Source organism: Lepisosteus platostomus, chromosome 6 (genome assembly GCF_059453375.1).
Source record: "Lepisosteus platostomus isolate fLepPlt1 chromosome 6, fLepPlt1.hap1, whole genome shotgun sequence".
NCBI classification, from domain to species: Eukaryota; Metazoa; Chordata; class Actinopteri; order Semionotiformes; family Lepisosteidae; genus Lepisosteus; species Lepisosteus platostomus.
In genome coordinates, this window is record NC_142616.1 from 26,867,175 (window position 1) to 26,886,694 (window position 19,520).

Sequence of the window (19,520 nt, forward strand, 5' to 3'; positions counted from 1 at the left end):
AAACATGATTATCCACTATGGACTAACATCAACTTACTGGTTGAAAAGCACTCTTGAGCGAACAATGAACTTGAAAATGTATTCAAGCGCCTTCATCGCCTTGAAGAGCTGCTCTGTACTCTTCTCAGCTTTGTCGACATAGTCCTTCAGCACCGTGGTGAGTTTACTGTAAGAAGAACAAAAAAAACTGAAAATGGGACAAAAGATTGGATGCACTAAGGTTTGTTTTTCATTTAGATTAAGAACAACTTTTAGCAGAACAAGAGTTGGTTTATTGCCCTTGATTTTCCTCAGTGACACCCATGTTAAGTCACCCGATGTACAAATGCACTGACTTTGGTTGTCTTACCCCAGTCCATATTGTACACCAGCCTGTGTCACAAACTTACAAGCAATATTTTAACCTAGCTCTCCAGTCTTGCACTGTGGGACATCTGAATCAACAGGGAGGATATTGCTTTTATTATATACTGAGAATCATTAAAAAATGTAACATATGAGAATTGGTACCAACAGCATTAGTTGTGTTTTTAATTCCTCTCTGTGTATTTTTGTACTGAGAATTGGCAGTCATAAAAAGTGTCAGTCAAACTATTCTAATGTAGATAATCCCAGTCTTTATTAAGTATGCCAGACAATATCTGCCTTAAAGCTTTCTTTGAAAAAGACAAATAGATTAATTAAAGCAACTTATCAAATAAAAACAAAAATGAACAAAAACACTTCACTGAGATTAGATTTGATGTGTCTATTTTTGCTGAGTGAGAAGTACAGACATTCATTATGGTGGCAAAGACTGTTAACAAAGCAGAAACATGAAAACAAATTTCACTAAATTAAATGTATCAGAGCATGACCACTGCAGTGAAATAGAGAAACATTGCAATCAAACAACGAATTCTTCAATCCCATCTTCAAATCAACCCTGGTAAATATTCATATCTAGAAGTGATTTGTCTTTTTGTTTCATTTTCTTCGAGGACTGATTGATGGCTGCAGTTTGCAAACATCTTCTAAAAACAGGCTGCAGTTTTAAACCCAGCAGCTTTTGTGCAGGTAGGGCACTGCAGTTACAGAGAGTAAAGGGGGCAGCGTTATCCAATAGATTAAAGTCAATAAATATAAAGTAAAGTTATATTTTAATAGACACTGAACAGGTGGCAGAGACAACCAGTACGAAGCAGAATACATCACACATAGGTTTTAATAAGATAACTGGCTGACTTTAAGAAAGCAAAAACCACGCGAACCAAATTGCTGTTCTCTGTAGACTCTTATAAAACTCTACTCCCTAGTTAAGAGGTTGATAATAAAAAAAACAATAATAAACTTTATTTTATATAGTGCCTTTAAAAGTAGGTTCTCCAAGGACTTTAGAATAAGAAAATTAGAACAATTAAAAACAAGGCATTAGAATGCAGTAGAAGATGCAAAGGAGCGCAGACATCAATTAAAAGCCTTTATGAAGGAGATGGTTTTGAGCCTGGATTTGAAAGCACTCAGGGAAGGTGACTCTGATATCCTTGGGCATAGAATTGCAGAGCTTTGGTGCATAGCAAGGGAAGGCCCTGGGGTTGGGGGACAATCAGGCCATCCGAGTCAGACAAACAGAGGTACTGTAGAAAGATAATTAACCAGACAGGTACAGAGGTACGAAGCCATGAAGTGGACACAAAACCTAATGGGAAGCAAGTGCAAGGACAGGAGTAATGTCATTATTTGCATGTCACCTGGTCAGGATTCTGGTTGCCGAATTCTGGACAGACTGAACTATGTTACAGTCAGAGACAACACAGGACATAGTCTGGCAAGATGGAAGAATGACTTTCAATTTAGACTGAAAGTCAAGTACAGTGCCACCCACAGATAGGTTTGCTGCACTGGCTTTACATAAAGTTTCAAGAAAATGTTTGTGAACCCTTTGGAATTACCTGGATGTCTGCATTAATTACTCATAACAATATGGTCTGATCTTCAACTAAGTCGCAAAAATAGACAAACACAACCTGCTTAAACTAATAACACACAAACAATTGTGCTTGTCAATATTTTACATATTGTTTAAACATTCACAGTCCAGGCTGGAAAAAGTATGTGAATCCTTGTATTTATTTACTGGTAGAACCTCCTTTGGCAACAATAACCTCCACCAAACATTTCCTGTAGCTGCTGATTAGACTTGCAGAATGCGTAGGAGTAGGAATTTTAGACCATTCCTCCTTACAAAACTGTTTTAGTTCATTGATATTTCTGGGATTCCTTGCATGAACATCTCTCTTCAGGTCATGCCACAGCATCTCAATTGGGTTAAGGTCTGGACGAAAGGGGCCATTTTTATGTCAGGGATGCAATTAAGGCACATCGGTGTCATATTTAGTATGGACATTGATTTGAGTATCAGTAGCATCATAATAATTCAGACCATGTAATTTTAATAACAGACCAAGCGGGAACATATAAATGCAGAATAGTAGGGAGCCCAGTACTGAGAGCCGAGGAACACCAGACTTAAGGAGTTCAACTTCAGAACTTAAATCACCAAGAGAGACAAAACGTTGGTGATCATTAAGGTGAAAGTTGAACCGTTTAAGAGCAGTGTCGGAAACCCCAAATTCAGTCACAAGATGAGAAAGCAAGATGTCATGGTTAACAGTGCCAAAAACAGCACTGAGGTCTAGAAGAATAAGGACAGGTAGAGAACGGGAATCAAAAGCCATAAGAAGATCGTTAAAGACTTTAACCAGAGCAGTTTCTGTGCTATGTAATTGTGTGAAACCAGTTTGGAAGGCTCAAAGAATTTATTTGCTGTGAGATGATTATTTAATTGAACAACAACAGAACATTCTAAAATTTTAGCTAGAAAAGGTAGGATGGGATATAGGGCAAAAATTATTAGGTTGTCCAGAGCCCATATTTGTTTTTTTATGCACAGGGTAATTGCAGCCATTGATACCACTCCAGTGCTCAAGGACTCATTTATTATGTAAAGGACAACAGGGCAAAGGGCAGAAAAAGAGGATAGAAACAAACCGGTAGGAATGAGATCTAATAAGGAAGTGGTGGAGTTCATATGCAGTACCAATTAGCTACAACAGAGCAGCATCAAGTTGAGAGAAACTAGAAAGAAAGGAAACCATCAAAACTAAGCTTTCAGGGGGGAAGAAATACTTTACTGATGCATTTTATACTGAACATTTCAGGTATGCCAAATTATATCTGAGCAAATATTTATGGGTCAGTCTCCATGTAGAAAATAAAGATAAAATGTTAACTGAGTGCCTACAGATGGCCTTTAAACTCCACGCAGGAAAACAAGAGGCAATTCAGACCAAACACCAGGGGGGGTTCACATTAGCCTTGAGGATTTCTGTAGAAAGCTGACAAACCTCTATCAGCACAACCTTATGGTGAAGACTGCCCTTCACCCTCAAAAACATTAAAAAGGACCACAGCACTTTAAGCTGTTTCATTGTCATTCAGTATTCCAGATGAGAATCTACAGTGTCAAGAACCAGCATTAAACTGCTTTAAAGAATAAGAAAACAGACCTGGCAAAAGCAGCATATTGCAGAAATCTACACATCTTGTAGAATTCTCCTCATTACATTACATTACTTTGTTGCACATAATTATCAATCTAACTGATTAGTACTAATGATACCAAAAGCAATTTTCAGAACAAACCTACTGTATTATATGGACTTTCTTTTCCACATACCACAAAATCTATTATGAATTATGAATCTATTATGAAGATAACAGAGTGAAAGGTGAAGTCACCTGAAATTATTACAGAAAGTCAGATGAATTAACCAAAGCACAAATGCTTTACATTAATTTTAAGCTCATTATTGTGATTGGGTATATCAGGGGTCTCCAAACTTGGTCCTAGAGAATCACAAACCAGAAGGGCTTATAGGCAATCATTAGAGCTACCAATTTCTAAAAGCTTTGACAATTTAAATCAAATCAATTAAGGTGGTGATTCTTTAAAGAATTCAGAGATTATTTGAGACCAACATCTTGGTACCCTTCAGCCTTCAATGAACAAAGTATTCTTAATTGAAAAACAATGGATTGCTTAATAACTTTTAGCTGTTTCTAAACATTAGAACTAAGTGATTTATGAGATTCACTTCATTACGGTATGAAATAAATTAAGAGAGATGAGCCAAATAGAGAAAACAGAAATTTGAAAAACAAATCCAAGCTCATGTCAGAGCTTTAACTAAACTGAACTCCTTTGTTCAGTATCTCAACAGGGCAGCTATCTTGCTCAGTGTTTTTGTGAACTTTCCAGAGGATGTAGTAATTAAGCCAATTTATTTTCTCTGGCCTCCAGTCTCCTCTTTGCCAATCATGTTCCCACTGGAAGCTCAGCAGCCAGTGATGCAGTGAACTCCAGGGGATCCGCCCCATCTCCCTCTAGGTTTTGTTGCAACCAAACATTAAAAGGGTTTCCATTGACTTTGAATGCTCTTATACAGAGCAATCTCAGTTATATGAACTAGCAGCATCAACCTGATCGCATGTGTCCGCATGATACATTCATTTTCCAAGATGCCTGCTAAAATGCTAAAATGTTGCTATGAAGTAGTCATTCCTTTTTCCCCACAAAAAAACATTGGATTTTCACTTCAGGTACAGGCTGTTAGCCTGTGATTTTTGTTTTAATCCATGAAATAATTATTTTTAAGATGAGCTGAGAGAATGTTAGCATTTACTCAAGGTGGGGAAGCACTTCATTAAGGTCTAGCTAAGCTATAAAAATAATGATTGAATAGACTTCATTCTAATGAAGTACGTTTCCAGTATTTTAGTAAAATCATGCATCAGTTTCTCAGGACCAAAAATGCCTCAAAGCAACCGATAGAAACTGAAACAGCACCAACTCTGGCATTTCAACTGGCACTCCAACTGGCACTCCAACAGAAGCAATTATAACAGAAATAGATCTGCATCATATGAACTTGCCACATTATTCATTTCTTGGGATTACTTCTATTTAAGACTAGAGCAGTAAAGGTAAACTTAAAAAGTAATTACATCTGACCAGGCCACTACACAGACAGTTAATGCATTTGTATCAGTGATTTCTTTCTTAACATGTGTCACTGCCATTCATGGACAGTATGTGGCACACTAGTTTTCCCCAACATCTACGCTTGAAAGACCTGCTGAGGAATCAGCAGTAATAAATATACTGAAAAGGCCAAAGCAGATCTAAAAAGACTAAGAACCTTCCGAATGCTTTTTGTATACGTTTCCCAGTCAAAAGGCGCTAATTCATGCTGTTGATATCCTAAAAAATAATCTAATATTAGTTTCTACCTATCAATCTTATGATCTGAGAAAAAAAATCAACTAAAAGAATTACAATCACAGAAACAATCGTATCTGGCTCATCATGCTTTATATAGTTATTTGCTTGTGCATTGCTGTTTGTCCACAACTCACGCAATGCATTCTTTAGACACCTGCTTTATTGGGTGCAATCTATCATCTGTCTCTAAAACAAATACCACCTCCAGTGGCGAAACTCAGCGTACATTTTTCTGGGACCTGCCGTATGGCTCGAATACTGTAAAAGGAGATACACCAATATTTCCAATATTGTATTGCAGTATCACAACCAGTATTGCAAACCAAAAATCGGTCAAACAACAGATTTAAGCGAATCTGTACATCAAAGAAGCAAAAAAAAAAGCCCCTTTTATTATTAATCTATGCATTGATTTTGTTTACAGGTACATCAACGAGAATACTGACATGCAGTACAGATTAAACTGTGGGTGTTTCCAGGTGTTGTCAGTGGTATTTAGTTTTATGAAACTTCTGAGCAACATCTGAAAACTACTAATGACACTGGAAACATTATACAGACTGGTAATGATAAATCAACATTGGGACACATTAGCCTTTTATTCTCTGCATCCCCCCATGTTTCTAAAGTACTGTCAGTGCTAGGAGTAGTGAATTCAGGAGGCTGGCAAAGGACACTGGGTGACAGGGAGGAGCTTCAAACACAGCTTTGTTATGATTGCTGGCTGCACTTTCAACACACAGCTCTGCAAAATATCTTCCGTAATGCCACTGCAGAAGCATTCAAATAAAAAGCACAGACAAAATATTCAGTTGGATCATTAACAGTGAACATCATCTTCCTCACATGACTTTCACAATGAAGCAAAATGTAACAAAAAAATGTTGTGTTTAGGCATTACTCAAAAATTGTAACCTGCTTTGCAGTTAATCATTATAAAACATGAATTGTGCATATAATATCATATCCTTTACTAATAATTTCCTTGATAAGGATTTACCAATTGAAATAACTGTGATAAAACATATATCAAACCCACTTACGTGTAAGCTAGAGTTGCACTAAAATGCTTTCGAATGTAGGTTTCAAGGACAGGGTTGAAGTGCTGGAATTTTCTGTCAGCAATGAGCCCAATTATGAATACCTGTCAAAGAAAGCAAGATGTGTTCATTAAACCATAACCGATACATCTCGTGATAAAGACTCCTAAAATTACCATTTTTATGACACAGTTAAAGAGCCTCACAAAACAGCACAATTTCAATTCATAAGAGCTGCTGGGGAAAGTGGGCACTGTAACCTCCCTTGTAATGCTAATATTGCAGGAGTAAAGACAGGAAGCACAAACTCTCAGAATGAAGGGGAGACCAACTGTCCATCTGGCCCCAAAAGGATATTTTTAGAACTGCCCCAAGAAGAAGGGCTTTAGAGCTCATATTAGTATATATGATTTAAGTGTTTTCATACAGAATAGGAAAAAGCAACAATAAATTAAAAAGATGCAGGACTTACTTTACATTCCAAGGTAATCTACCACTACCACTAGATTTTATATCATATTCTAACAACTAAAGTCACAGAAGTGCAAGGCAGATAAATCGTACATAACTGTTTAGAAAGTCATTTTTCCACATATCTGAAGCAGCACTAATGAAACAGTTTCACTGATTTGTCAAATCCCCTTTAAATATTGTAATTTGCTATCCATTCAGTCAGAAGAAAATGATATAATATTACAAACTCAAAGTTAGAAAATAGGGTGGCTGACAATGATGCCATTAAAATGGCTTTAAAATCACATTTATTTTATTAACAAAATAAAAAAAATAATGTGGTGCATTATTTTGATAACACACCCAGCTGTATTTGAAGCCTCTTTGTTAAAAAAAGATTTTGATAGATCAAGGAAGTCCAGCTGAAAGAGTACACAGTTGACTGAACAAAACCTATATATTTTTATAATAAAGCTATATGAGTTTGATGGACATGTAAGAAAAGACTGAAAGGAACAATTATGATCTCAAGCAGCAAGAGGTAAATTGTAGGTTAGACAAGGTCTGAACAGGGTGGGGTGATGGTGATTTTAAAAGCAAACTTAAGGACACTTATTTTGTGAGGTTCTTTTTTCTGATGCTTTAAAATGCTTCAAAAAGTATCAAAAATTGATAAGGTATATCTAAAAATCTCCAAGTACTGATATTTTTTTCTAGGCACACGATTAACATTACCGGCTGGGTAGTACAGAAGTACTACAGTATGTTCTTTTCATGGACTGACAGGAACACTTGATTTTTGCAGTCCACCTTATCACAGATCATATTTCTCCTTGTCAGTATAAGCTTATTTCTTAATCTCCTGACATTACAGTTCCACAATCAAACTCATGAACATGCTAGTCACCCAGACAATCTGGATCCTGTTTATAAATAGCGCAATTGCTATAGCAACCTGCGTTAGTTTAAGTAAAAGTAGTTTCCATCAATCAAAATGCAGTTGCCAGTTATGAGCATATGTTGTATCACAGCACCTGTGGAATTGGTATCGTTTAACACTATTGTTCTAAACTGTCCAATATAAAACCTATCACCTCTTGTTGACATTTAATGGCACAAATACAATAGTGGCAAAAAAGTAAGAAATAAGAGCAAAACATTAAAATGGCCACAACAAAGAATGTTTAAATATGTTGAGTACAATTTCAATAGTTTAAATGGTTGTTAATCAAGCAAAGTAAAGCATTTCAGTTTTTGATCCTAACTGACAAAAAAAAAAGGTTATGTTTGGCAATAAGGATAGTTAAGTCAGGATCATGAGACATTTAACCATAAATAAAGCACTTTTTTTCTCACTGTACTATAACAGGGAAGAAGCAGTAGTTTGAACAGCTCTTTTTTAAATAAAATGTTAATGATATGGCTCCAGAGTGGCTCAACAGGTAGAAGTGTACAATGCAAAAACAGGTGGAGCCAAAGGATCCACATATCATGAGCTCAGACGCGGGTCATGTCACTGGCCTTCTGCAACCAGGATTTCCCAAACGACAGTGCACACCTGGCTCAGCACTTCCCAGCGTAGTGCTGGGATTAGTTAGTAGGTCAGAGGTTTGTTAGCTCGCAGTTGCCTACAGGCATTAATAAAATAAAAAAATAATTTTGATAATACACCCAGTGAGAGACCAGTCTCTTTTCCAGTTGGTGCTGAACCTCTAGTACAGTACTCTAGTGAACCCTCCATTAGCTCCACATCAGAGCTGTTAGCATGACAAAAGGTGATTGGTTCAACAGGTTGATGGGTCATGGGAGCCTGCCTTATTTCCCTCACATGACTACAGGGGTTGTCACCGAGATGAAAAGTAAAGGTGTGATTGGCTATGCCATAGCTGTTGGCACTGCTATTCATGGTATACTATACAAAGTAACTGGCATATAAAGTAAATGGAAAATGAAATGGCCTAGATATGTACACAATACTTGTTTCAGGCCTTCTAAAAAAGAAGCAACACAATATGCTTAAGCTTCACCTGAAAAAAAGTTTGTTGCCTGCTGTCAATAAGAATCCTCTTTGTACGTGAACAAAAAAAGACCTCAGACTCAAGGTTCATGTGCTCAATGGAATTCAGGAGCTGCGACTTGCCCATGCTGGTAGATGAAAGAGCGCTCTTACCAAAGCATCAAAAACAAGTGTGTCGTAAGTGTCGATATCAGAATTCTCCATCATGATATTGAAGAGTGCATCCAGCGTGTCCTGCAGGAACTGAAATGACACATTATTTTCATTACATAATAGTTTTAAACTGTTGCAAACAAATAAGAGGCTTTGATGATTACATATAATCTAGTTTCCTTCAAGAAATTTGTAACAACTAACACTGAATGGAATATTTTGCTGGTGACATTTGGACAAAGTCTGCATTTATAATTAGAATATATCTGAATATAATTATGCTTATTTTTATACTCTTGTCATTCCACAGTACATTATCTGGCTCCATTTTTATACTACTTTGTCATTTTAAAACAAAAACCTGACCTCAGAGAACAATCAGCCTTTTAGCACATTTTCGTTTTGAACGGCACAGTAATGCAATTTTTGTAAACACACCATACTGAATGACCCAGAAGTTTGTTCTCAAGCATTCTCTAGATTGCAAAAAAATGTACTCAATGTATTTTTAAATGTAGACATATTAGCTATTTAACCATTTAGCAACGACAGTTATGTTATTGTTACCTTTTCCCAAAACAAATCCTTCATATCAAACAGGCCCATATAAGGGCATCTGCTTATCTGGTGAAAGGCAAACATAAAAAAGGGAAAATAAATCAAGCTTAAGACTAAAATGTACATGTTACAGTTACTGACAAGGGGGGTCCACGTGTCAAACGCTACAGCCCACGTGGTACATCAACAGTTTCTTTCATTGGCTCAGTGCCATTACTAACAAATCCTTCAGGAGTCTCCCAGGTATTTATGGAATGTCTTAAATGGCAGGAAAGTAACTCTACAAAACAACTTTCTTATGTGAGACAAGTCAGGACTAATGCAGTCTACAGATGTTAAATTTATTGTGACAAATTACAGGCAAGGCACACTAAAGATTTCTTCATCAGCAGACAAGATTCACCACGTTCACCCGAGACAAAGAACGCTGGAATGCTGTTCTTTGACTCATCAAACAGTGCAGTACTGCAGAAGACTGACATTAGAAAAATGGGGGAGGTGTATGTCGAAGTCTTGCAAGTAATAAAAAGGTCAGGCCAGCAAAAGAACAATACAAAACCTGAAACAAATTCAATAGGTTTATAAGCTGCAGATGTGAAATAAGAACTAAATCAGTTTTTGTCTTGTTTTATAGGAATTGAAAAAAAGAACTCTATAAAGTGCTATTGCACAAGGTATGGAAATTCAGATCAAGTATCTTCTCTCATGCAAACTAATAATGTGAATAAAGAAAAATGTTTTGTACAAAAAATTTAATTTGCCTTCATTTTCAGAAGGTGCAGAAAGTAGATAACTACTTAAATCCTATTTTGTTCTCAAATAATGAACTTAAACCATTAAACTGTGTATAGTAAAGTGTACAACACTAGGCAAGAGAATCTAGAATCCAGGAAATAGGAGTTAAGAGCTTCTGTAATATATAGATTAATATATTAAGTTTCAGGGTACCTGCAGTGATTTAATAACATACAGTACTGGTTCCAAACTGCCTTACTGTATATAAGAAAGGCACAGCAAAATGTTAAAGTGTATAGTTCACATTTAAAGTTCATTTACCGAATTACTCATTTTATGATTTTATTGGGCTGATTGTTTTATCGAAAGTGACTTACACTTGTTCCTATTTATACAGCTGAGCAATCTACTGAAGCAATCTTAGTGAAGTACTGTAGTGCAGCGTCCCACCTGGGATTTGAAATGACAAGCTTCCCGTTACGAGCCCAGAGGCCTAACTATTGTTCTATACTGCTGCCTCATACACTGTACGATGCATCAGAAAACCACGCTACCAGTCACCTTTTTTTGCAAAAAAGACAAAAGATACACTGTTCACCTAAATATTTTAATTCCAAGCAGCATTTAATACTGCATACTGTCACTAAACAGCCATTTCACCTGTACAAACCTGCACTAAATTAGGCTTTCCTGGATGGGAGTGGGTCCCCAGTGCATGATGCTTTTTAATCAAGAACAGAAAGCTCAGCAGGGGGGTGACAACATGACACAGAGCACTGCTATCAAGAAGTACAAATTCTAACAACTTGTGCGATAAATTATAGCTGAGAGACATGTGTCTGATTGACACACAGACCCCCTGTAGAAGGTCAAGTCAAAATTCAAGAGGACTGGATTGGATTTCAAACCCCACAGAACTCTGCACCAATTAACCCCCTTACATTTTGCACACAGCATATCTATCGCCTGCAACCATAATGTACATTTTAAGTCAACATTCTCTACCTCCAGTGTGGGGCATGGCTAGTTGTACAGAGCAATGGCTGCAGGAGTAATTAACTGTGTTTGTGATACAGCGCTTTGGACACAGTTAAGTCTTTAGCTAACGTAATCTGTGGATTTTCTAATGAAATCATTAAGCCTCCATTGCTTTGAGGCTCAGAAAGATACTCATCATAGAAAATGCAACAGTTTTAGGTAAACACTGCCTCCGTAAAATAACATTCCCTGTTATGTGCCCAACGATAGTTTCTGTCATTTTTCTTAGGTGCTTGCCTACCAAAAAGTGGAAAACAAAATACTTAGAGGAACAAAAAAGAAGTCTCAGTCAATTATGAGGTACACATCATCTCCAACACATTGGTCCCCATGCATTTCTCTCTCTAATGCTTGCAGCAGAGACGATAATGATGATGATACAGAAGAAAGAAGGCTCCCACACAGACAACACACTTATCACAAAATAAATTGAAGAAAAATAAAACATCATTAGCAAGCAAAGTTGTGAGCCAATGCTGATTTGTTTCCCCTTTTCATTGCTCTTCTGGCTTACAGACACTGAAAGGAGTTGCATTTACACTAATTTCTTGACAGATCAGCGTATTTGCCTTTATGAACTGTGATGACTGGTTACAAAACTTGGGAGGACAGCATATACAATGGCAATCAATAATAAACTAAAGCTTTCAAAGACTCAATTACTGAAATGTGTGGTGTATTTTCATTAACAGTTTACCATGCAGTATGGCTATTACCTCCTGCATATGACTTGACTTAGCCACACACTTAGCCACGCTTCTACAGGTTGCCTGCTTCTAACCACACTGCCAATTCAGTAGTGCAAACAACAAAAGCATTTCAAAAGGAGGAACAGGGTCCTCGCTCACAGGGGAACCACAGATTCAACACCATCTGTATTAGACCCCAGTACCCACAGAGATGTAGCCATTGTACAGCATCCAGTTTTGTGGTGCACCCAAAAAATAACAGCGCCCCATCCTAAATCCTCAGGTTTTTTTTGCTGAATGAAGCAATTTCCTCATTTTGATTTATTAATCTCCCAGTGAGTACCAGAAGCTGGACATCTTTATTCTGCATTTAAGAGAAATGTGCCTGTGAGCTTAGACTTCTAACACATGGTCCACTGTGCTATACACATCACTCGTTTAAATTGTGCTCCTCGGGCACCAAAAAGAATCAAGTGGACGATACTAGCTTTACATTATACTTAGGAGTCAGTGCACTATGCCACAATTTCTGGAGCTTTTAATGCTTTGTACGATTAGGGAGTCATAAAAACACTCTATACACAATATGTTCTGCCTTTTATCCTTCTGTCCAATCACTCCACAGATACAGGTTCTCTCTGTGGCTCTTCTTTGAATAGTATTTTAATGCTGAACAGGAAAAAGACAATTATTATTTCTGTCACAGCCCCAGCTCTTCAAATATAATCCACCATTAAAACTTCCCTTCTGCTTAAACTGCCAAAACAAAAACCCTGTAACTGTCACTTCTTATCACAAACTCATAATAAAGTTACATTTTATTATATAAAAATCAATCACTGAGTAATTGTGGGGAAATAGTAATTATCTATTGCATTTTCTTTAATGAATAATATTAAGTTTGCCAAATAGAAGATTTATATCTTACCCTATGCATACTCATGAAACTATACAGTAACATTATCAAGGGTGAGCTCATCACAAAGTTAGATTTTGATCAAATTATGCAAAGTTTAACAAATAGTATAACTAGATTTTGATGCAAACGTAAAATGGTTTTTATCAAAAAACTGTATGTGCTTGATGTATGTGTTTAGTACTGGAAGACAATATAATTCTTCCTTCTCTATTTTCAATATTGTAGGTTTTCACTGAAAATGAAATGGTCATAAACTCCCTGACTTTGACCATGATGATGCAAGCTACTACTGATTGTTTTATGCATTAAATGTACTGTACGTCCTTGTACTACAACAGGACATTTTAGTCCAACACCTGGTGCTCTCTACCAAGAAGATCAACACTAGATGAAAATGGATATTTAACCACGACAATGACCCAAAGCATACCTACAAATCAATAAAGAAATGGTGATCTAGACACAAAATAAATGTTCTGACTGGCCATCTCAGTCAAAGGGTTTCCGAAGTAAAATCCCACCTCAGAAGTGTCACAACCTCTTTGGTCTCACAGGAGGTACTTTGTCAGTGTTATCCCCACCAGAGGAGCGTTTAGAAAACATTAACTACAGGGGTGTGAATAAATGTGACCCTCGTTTGTTCTAAAATTGAAGTGATTGCAAAAATATTATTGTTCTATGTGCAATGCTTTTAAGATTAATTGAAGACATTTTTGTAGAACATGCTATATAATCCAAAAACGTTCCTTGTTTCTTGTTACTTTTTCACCAGGGTTACAATTAAATGTGGAGAGTACTGTATAGCATCCTGTTTGCCTTTTACATTGCCTCCCTATGAATGATGAACTGGAAGTCATTCAGGCTTTACCTTCACAACTTCTCCCCCATCCACCTTCATCAGCTGTCTCAGGTTCTGCTGCAGCAAGCTTGTGTTGGAGCGCCATTTCAGCAGCCCCAGGAGGTCCACTACAACAGAGCACATAGGGGAAAAAACACAACATTAACAAAATACAGCTATAACCAACCAAGGCTGAGAACCTGCTAATGTCCGCAAAACACCAGTGGAAAGGGAATGAGGATGTAAATTGCAATTTGCTGCCAAGTTCCCTTATTGTAGATGAAAGAGTGGTATTAAGAGCTTTTCAGGGTTAAAGAATGCTGGGATGCTCTGGGTGTTGTCGGAAGGCACTCATGCTTAGGCAAGACAAGCCTGCACTATGGAATACACAACACAGCAGCACTAAGTTCTAACCCACGGGCAACTCTTCATCTCTGATTTACTCAGTGCTTTCCTCACTGTGCTCTGTTCACCTCACACACTATATGACCTGTTTTACCTAGAAGTTTTGGAAATAACCAATCTGAAAAAATTATATTTGATATGAAGACCCCCACCTACACAGATCTAGAACGCTGCTTAGCTTTCAATCAGATGGAGCTGGCTTCATGTTCAGAGGAGAAAAGGTTTAGTTAGGCGAAAGCTTTACTTCACTTGACATCACAGCTAGCTCTATGCAGAAATAAGGTATTTAAGTAACATAAGGAACGTTATTCCGATTTCACTTGAGCAAATATGTACTGTAACACACTCAGTCCCCAACACTATGTTTTTTGCAGTCTTACAGATATTCAAAGCAACAAACTAAGTTCTGCTGAAAAACCATGCTTGCGGAGCAACTTTCATTATATCTGCATTTGCTTCAGATACCACAATACTTAGAAATGGGTCAGAGATGAAATGTGGTCTGCGACGTGTGAAAATGTGACATTTCCCAGAGGGGCTTATATATAACTTCTGACTTTACTGTGTTGTTTTCTTGAGAGATAATCCGTGATCAAGACACAATGATGAATGTCCATCTACTGCAACAGTGACAGCCAATTATCCAACTTCTGTCATCACTCCTGTGATGTGCCGCTTAGAAGTTTTTTTTTAGACTTTTATTAAACTATACCATGCTCTTATTTAGATATATAATGTATAATATAAATTAGTCATCAGTGACTGTAAATTGGGACAATTTGGAAGAGAAAAGCAGAGTTCATGAAGAGCAGATAAGAAGATCCAATCTGAAAAAGATTTGCAATCTGTGCTTACAGTAAACTTTCCCTGACTGTTTCTCCAATTATAACAATCCTTCAAAGATCTCCCAGATGAAGCCATGCAGCATGACCTACCAAAACTGCTTTCTACTGAAGACAAGTCAGAGAAAAGCTTGTTCTGCAGCCTACATGATAATTTCACATCATTAAAATATCAAAATCAAGATATGTTTCAGGTGATATAGTAAAATAAAGTATCTCCTTTCTAAATAATCCCCTAGTATCATAACAAAAGGCTAAGTAATATTGACTTAGAACTTTAAACAGGCTGTGAGAAATGATACCATGCAGAAACCATTAAATTTTAAAACATTTATTCAGTGTTGGAAATTACTGTTCAATGTGCACAAATTTTTGATTAATAGCTTTGTGCTTTTTTTTCTTGAAAATACATTTAGTTACCATTGAAATACAGGAATATATCTACAGTTCAAAGTCTATCATCATTTCCCACTGTTTTCCTTATAAATTTAGGTTTCTAACAACATTAAGTCAGGGAAAGCAATGCAAATCGGAGATGACAAGTCTTCAAGAACAATATCGTGCACTGTACAAAAATGGAGCTCCATTTTAAGTGAGTTGTTTGGGAGCAAAAGCAGAAAATGCCAATACATATTAATTTATCTCTGATGAGTCCACTCTGTTCTTCCATCTGATTATTTACATTTCAATCATTTTCACAATACTGTTCACCCATCATCCTCCATCCACATCAAGATGTAAAATGAGGTCTGCAGATACAGTATAAAAAATATTTTGAATCTATATTTCACCATTCTTAGGTGCTAAATTATTTTTTTATGTGTGATTGATTCCCTCCTTTCCTCAAGCTTACTTTGAAAATGAAAGCACACCTGAAATTGTGATACATTAATAGTGGAAACTGTGACTGGGTTATTGTCTCAGCTTGAATTTTAACAAAGCAAGTTAGTACAGTTAAAACTTGGACAAGCTCCAAAACTAGAACACAAAGCTAACCTTGAATAACAGATTGAAGCTGAATCAAATATATCACAACTCAATGTTAGCTATTTAGATTCTACCCACATTTTCTATCAGCTAAGAATAAAAATACTTATCTTTTGTGGATGGAATAAACATCAAGCTAACCTGCAAGTCAGAGTCTTTATCCCAGATTAATGTTGAGTATATGTCATTCATTCAATTACCAAGGGGGTAAGCATCTTAAGATACATGCTACAAAGATTAACCAACTAAGCTGTCCAAGCCTTGTTCCTCGGCATTTCTTTAAAATTATTTCAATACTGAAACATATTAGGAGAAATGGGAAAAAATGTAAATTTTAAACTTTCTTCAAGTTACCCCTCTCCCTCATTAAATACAGAACAATACCACAAGGCTTCAGACATTTAACCACTAAGAGAGTAGTACTTATATCACCACGTGTAGACAATTCTCCTGAAAATTTCAAGCCTACTACTGGCTCTGAATACACACTACGTTCAGAATACACAGTGTTATCTTCATAAAGAACAGTGCACAAAAAATAGATTTTCCACCCAAGTCATATACACTCCCTTACTAGAAGAAAAATATGATTCAGCTAAATCTACAAAACCCATAGGATAGCCATTGTCCAAAAATCTCTAATAACACAGAGGTGTTTGGCACTGTGGTACCTGCAATATTGAAAAAACTTCAATATTTTAACATTTTCTCAAGTCTTTAATAACTGTATAACTTTCACACTATTTTAATAACTTTACTGTGCCGCATTTACACAAAAAACAAAACAAAAAAATACAAAACCACTGGCTTACAGAGTGAAGACACAGCTGCTTGTTGTTGTGTATATTTAAACGTGTATATATACACACGGGTGGTCTTCAGGCTGAATGTAAGAAAAATGTATTTTACAAAAACACATTTCAAAACTGAAATGTGTGCTTCATCACTTTTACAGTGATATCATTAATTCACTCAAGACAATACTCAAGAGTCATACAAACATTCAAATCTTTCTCCTTAACCACGGAATGCTACTTACAGTTGCTGTTATTGACTGGGTAGATCAAAAGCACAGGGAAAGCTCACATAGTGAACAAAAAACAAGGTTTTAAAATGTTAAAAAAATGACATTTGGTTGCAAACAAGAGGCAAAGGATCAGCAGACACAAATAAAGGGGAAAATGAAGTCTTTCCAGCTATCTATTATAGCACACTTTAACCCTGAAGGATGTGTACATGTCTTCAGGAAGTGATTAACGGCACCTCAAGAAAACAATTACTGTATGAAGGGACGTACATTTTTTAATGAGGCCCAGGGCGTCTTATGTTTTCAGAGATGGATGTATACTGTCAGTCTTTATTAAAAGAAAACTAATCTTTCCAGGAGACTCACCAGAAGACGAAAGGTCCCCTTCTGTTTAATCAACGTTCTATGTAGAGATGAGACTAGGCGAGCTTGTGACAATCGCCTGTCAGCTCACAAATTACTGCTGCAAAGTGCAGTATAAATGTCAGGTCTTGCACACAATGGGACAGAGCCACATAAGGTTCAGAAAAATACAATTGTTAATCTTTCAAGGATATTTAATGCCAAGTTAAAAAAGAAAGATATGGAGCAATTTTGTTTTTTTTCTTCACCTTTCTGAATTAATTTTCAAATACCTATTAAACAGAAAATGTAGAACATTTCCATTTTACTCATGCATTGTTGTTCGCTGAGCTAAATATGCCAACTACAGTATGAACAAATTATTCAAGCAAAAATAAAGTGAAGCCTTTCTGGAAAACATCCACTGTGTGCCAAATGTTATATTTTTATTCATGGTGTTCACCTTCTTTTTAAGTACAGGTTATCTTGCTCTTTTCTTAAATCATTTAAGCAAACAATCCTTAAGGGACTGGTACATCTGAGTCACAGGGCACTCTTGTGTTGTTAAAGTGAAAACGTGCTTTAGTACTGAAATAGACAGTGTCAGACGTTTGTGAATACCTTGCCTGAGAAATTAAATCAAACCTAAACATTATTTTGATACATTCAGCGAAAATATTGGCTTTGTACAGATTGTACCAATTTAATAAACATGGTTGCAACATTAGTTTGATGCTTGCAATAATAATTCCTTGCATTTGTACAGCACTTTTAATCCTAAAGAATTCCAGGTATTTCATATAGAGAAGAGGATCTGCTCCACCCACCACTGTGCTGCAGCAATCACCTACCTGTACACGTGTGGCAGCCATCATGCACCAGCAGTCCCACTGAAACAAGGAACTGCTTCCAAAAACTGTTTTGCAACAGTAGAATTTAACTAACACCCCTTACTCTTTTGAACAGTAACCTACCATCTCAAAAGACCAACTAGTCAAGATCTTGATTTAATATCTCATCCAAAGAATGGCATCTCCCTCAATACTGTGCTCCCAGGGACTATTATAGAGTGATTGCTTTGTAATATCTGACCTAGAGAAGAAAGTGTCACCTATTGGTCCACCAACACCTCTTACAGCAGCAGTGTTTTCCTCTGCCAGTACTAACCATGCCCAGCCTTATAAAGCTTTGAAGATGAGATGAAATCAGGCAAGAAGGCAGTTAACACTGCCATCTATAAATATGCTATGCTTTCACAGACACGAAGCTTTCAAACCACAGTTTATAATCCTTGGTGACCTCATTAACAGACATTTTAGTAGCTACGTTATACATCATGTACAGAGCAAAGGCAAGTAATACATAAAAATGGGAGAAAATTGAGAAACTGAAATAATTAAACTTTCCATGCAACTGGATATGCAAAATGGTATGAATGATCCTTTTCTGAGATTTCTAATTTTTTCTTTCTAAACTTGCCGATTTGTTTTATACACAGGTCACCATGTGAGTTATGGCAAAAAGGTAAACAAACCAAAACAGTAATGTCTCTAATCTCAGACTGATTAAAAAAAAACAGCCCAGTGGCTTCCCTCCAAGTTTTCGATACTGTAACTTTCTTGTAACACACATCACCTTGGGAAGGCAAAGGAAGATGTTCAATGACAGCAGAGATCTCAGTTAAAAGTACAAGCATAAATCCTGATCCGAAAGAAAACTAACCTGCTGTACAGTGCATCTGACTCAGCAATCTTCATCCTCCCAAGGTATTACGATAGAAGAAAAGATACCCGTGATTCAGAAATGCTGGCTGCAGATAAGGTACTACATTCCACTAATGCTGTCTATTTGCTCGTACTGTATGTGGGTTGTATTATTATGACTGTTCCCAGGTGAGATTTTTTTTTAAGTCTCCTCTTTTACAGAGATTAACACTCTGGATAACTCTAAACCAGGATTATACCTAAAAAGGAATAAATGCTCTTCTTTATGCCATTTTAGTTAAAAAAGTACCCAAGTCAGCAATACAAAAGATTAGTTATCATCCATAAACAAAAGACTTTATCTTAAATTTAAATGGAAGATCATGAACATACTGTACTGTGAGCAAAGTAGTTCAAAATAGGTTTATACAATAGGCTTGTCAAGGAAGTG

At 36.6% G+C, this 19,520-nt stretch overlaps 1 protein-coding gene across 4 annotated transcripts in view; it reads right to left on the reverse strand.

The window, feature by feature from the left end:
• Positions 1 to 19,520, reverse strand: part of dock1 (dedicator of cytokinesis 1) — a 309,108-nt gene that overhangs the window by 237,333 nt on the left and 52,255 nt on the right. For all 4 annotated transcript variants that reach the window (XM_088635091.1, XM_088635093.1, XM_088635092.1 and 1 more), the window contains exons 19-22: positions 13,794 to 13,891; positions 8,987 to 9,076; positions 6,367 to 6,467; positions 38 to 166 (exon numbers count right to left, since the gene is read on the reverse strand). In XM_088635091.1, coding sequence (XP_088491217.1) covers positions 38 to 166; positions 6,367 to 6,467; positions 8,987 to 9,076; positions 13,794 to 13,891 — 418 coding nt within the window. The remainder of the gene's footprint in view (positions 1 to 37; positions 167 to 6,366; positions 6,468 to 8,986; positions 9,077 to 13,793; positions 13,892 to 19,520) is intronic.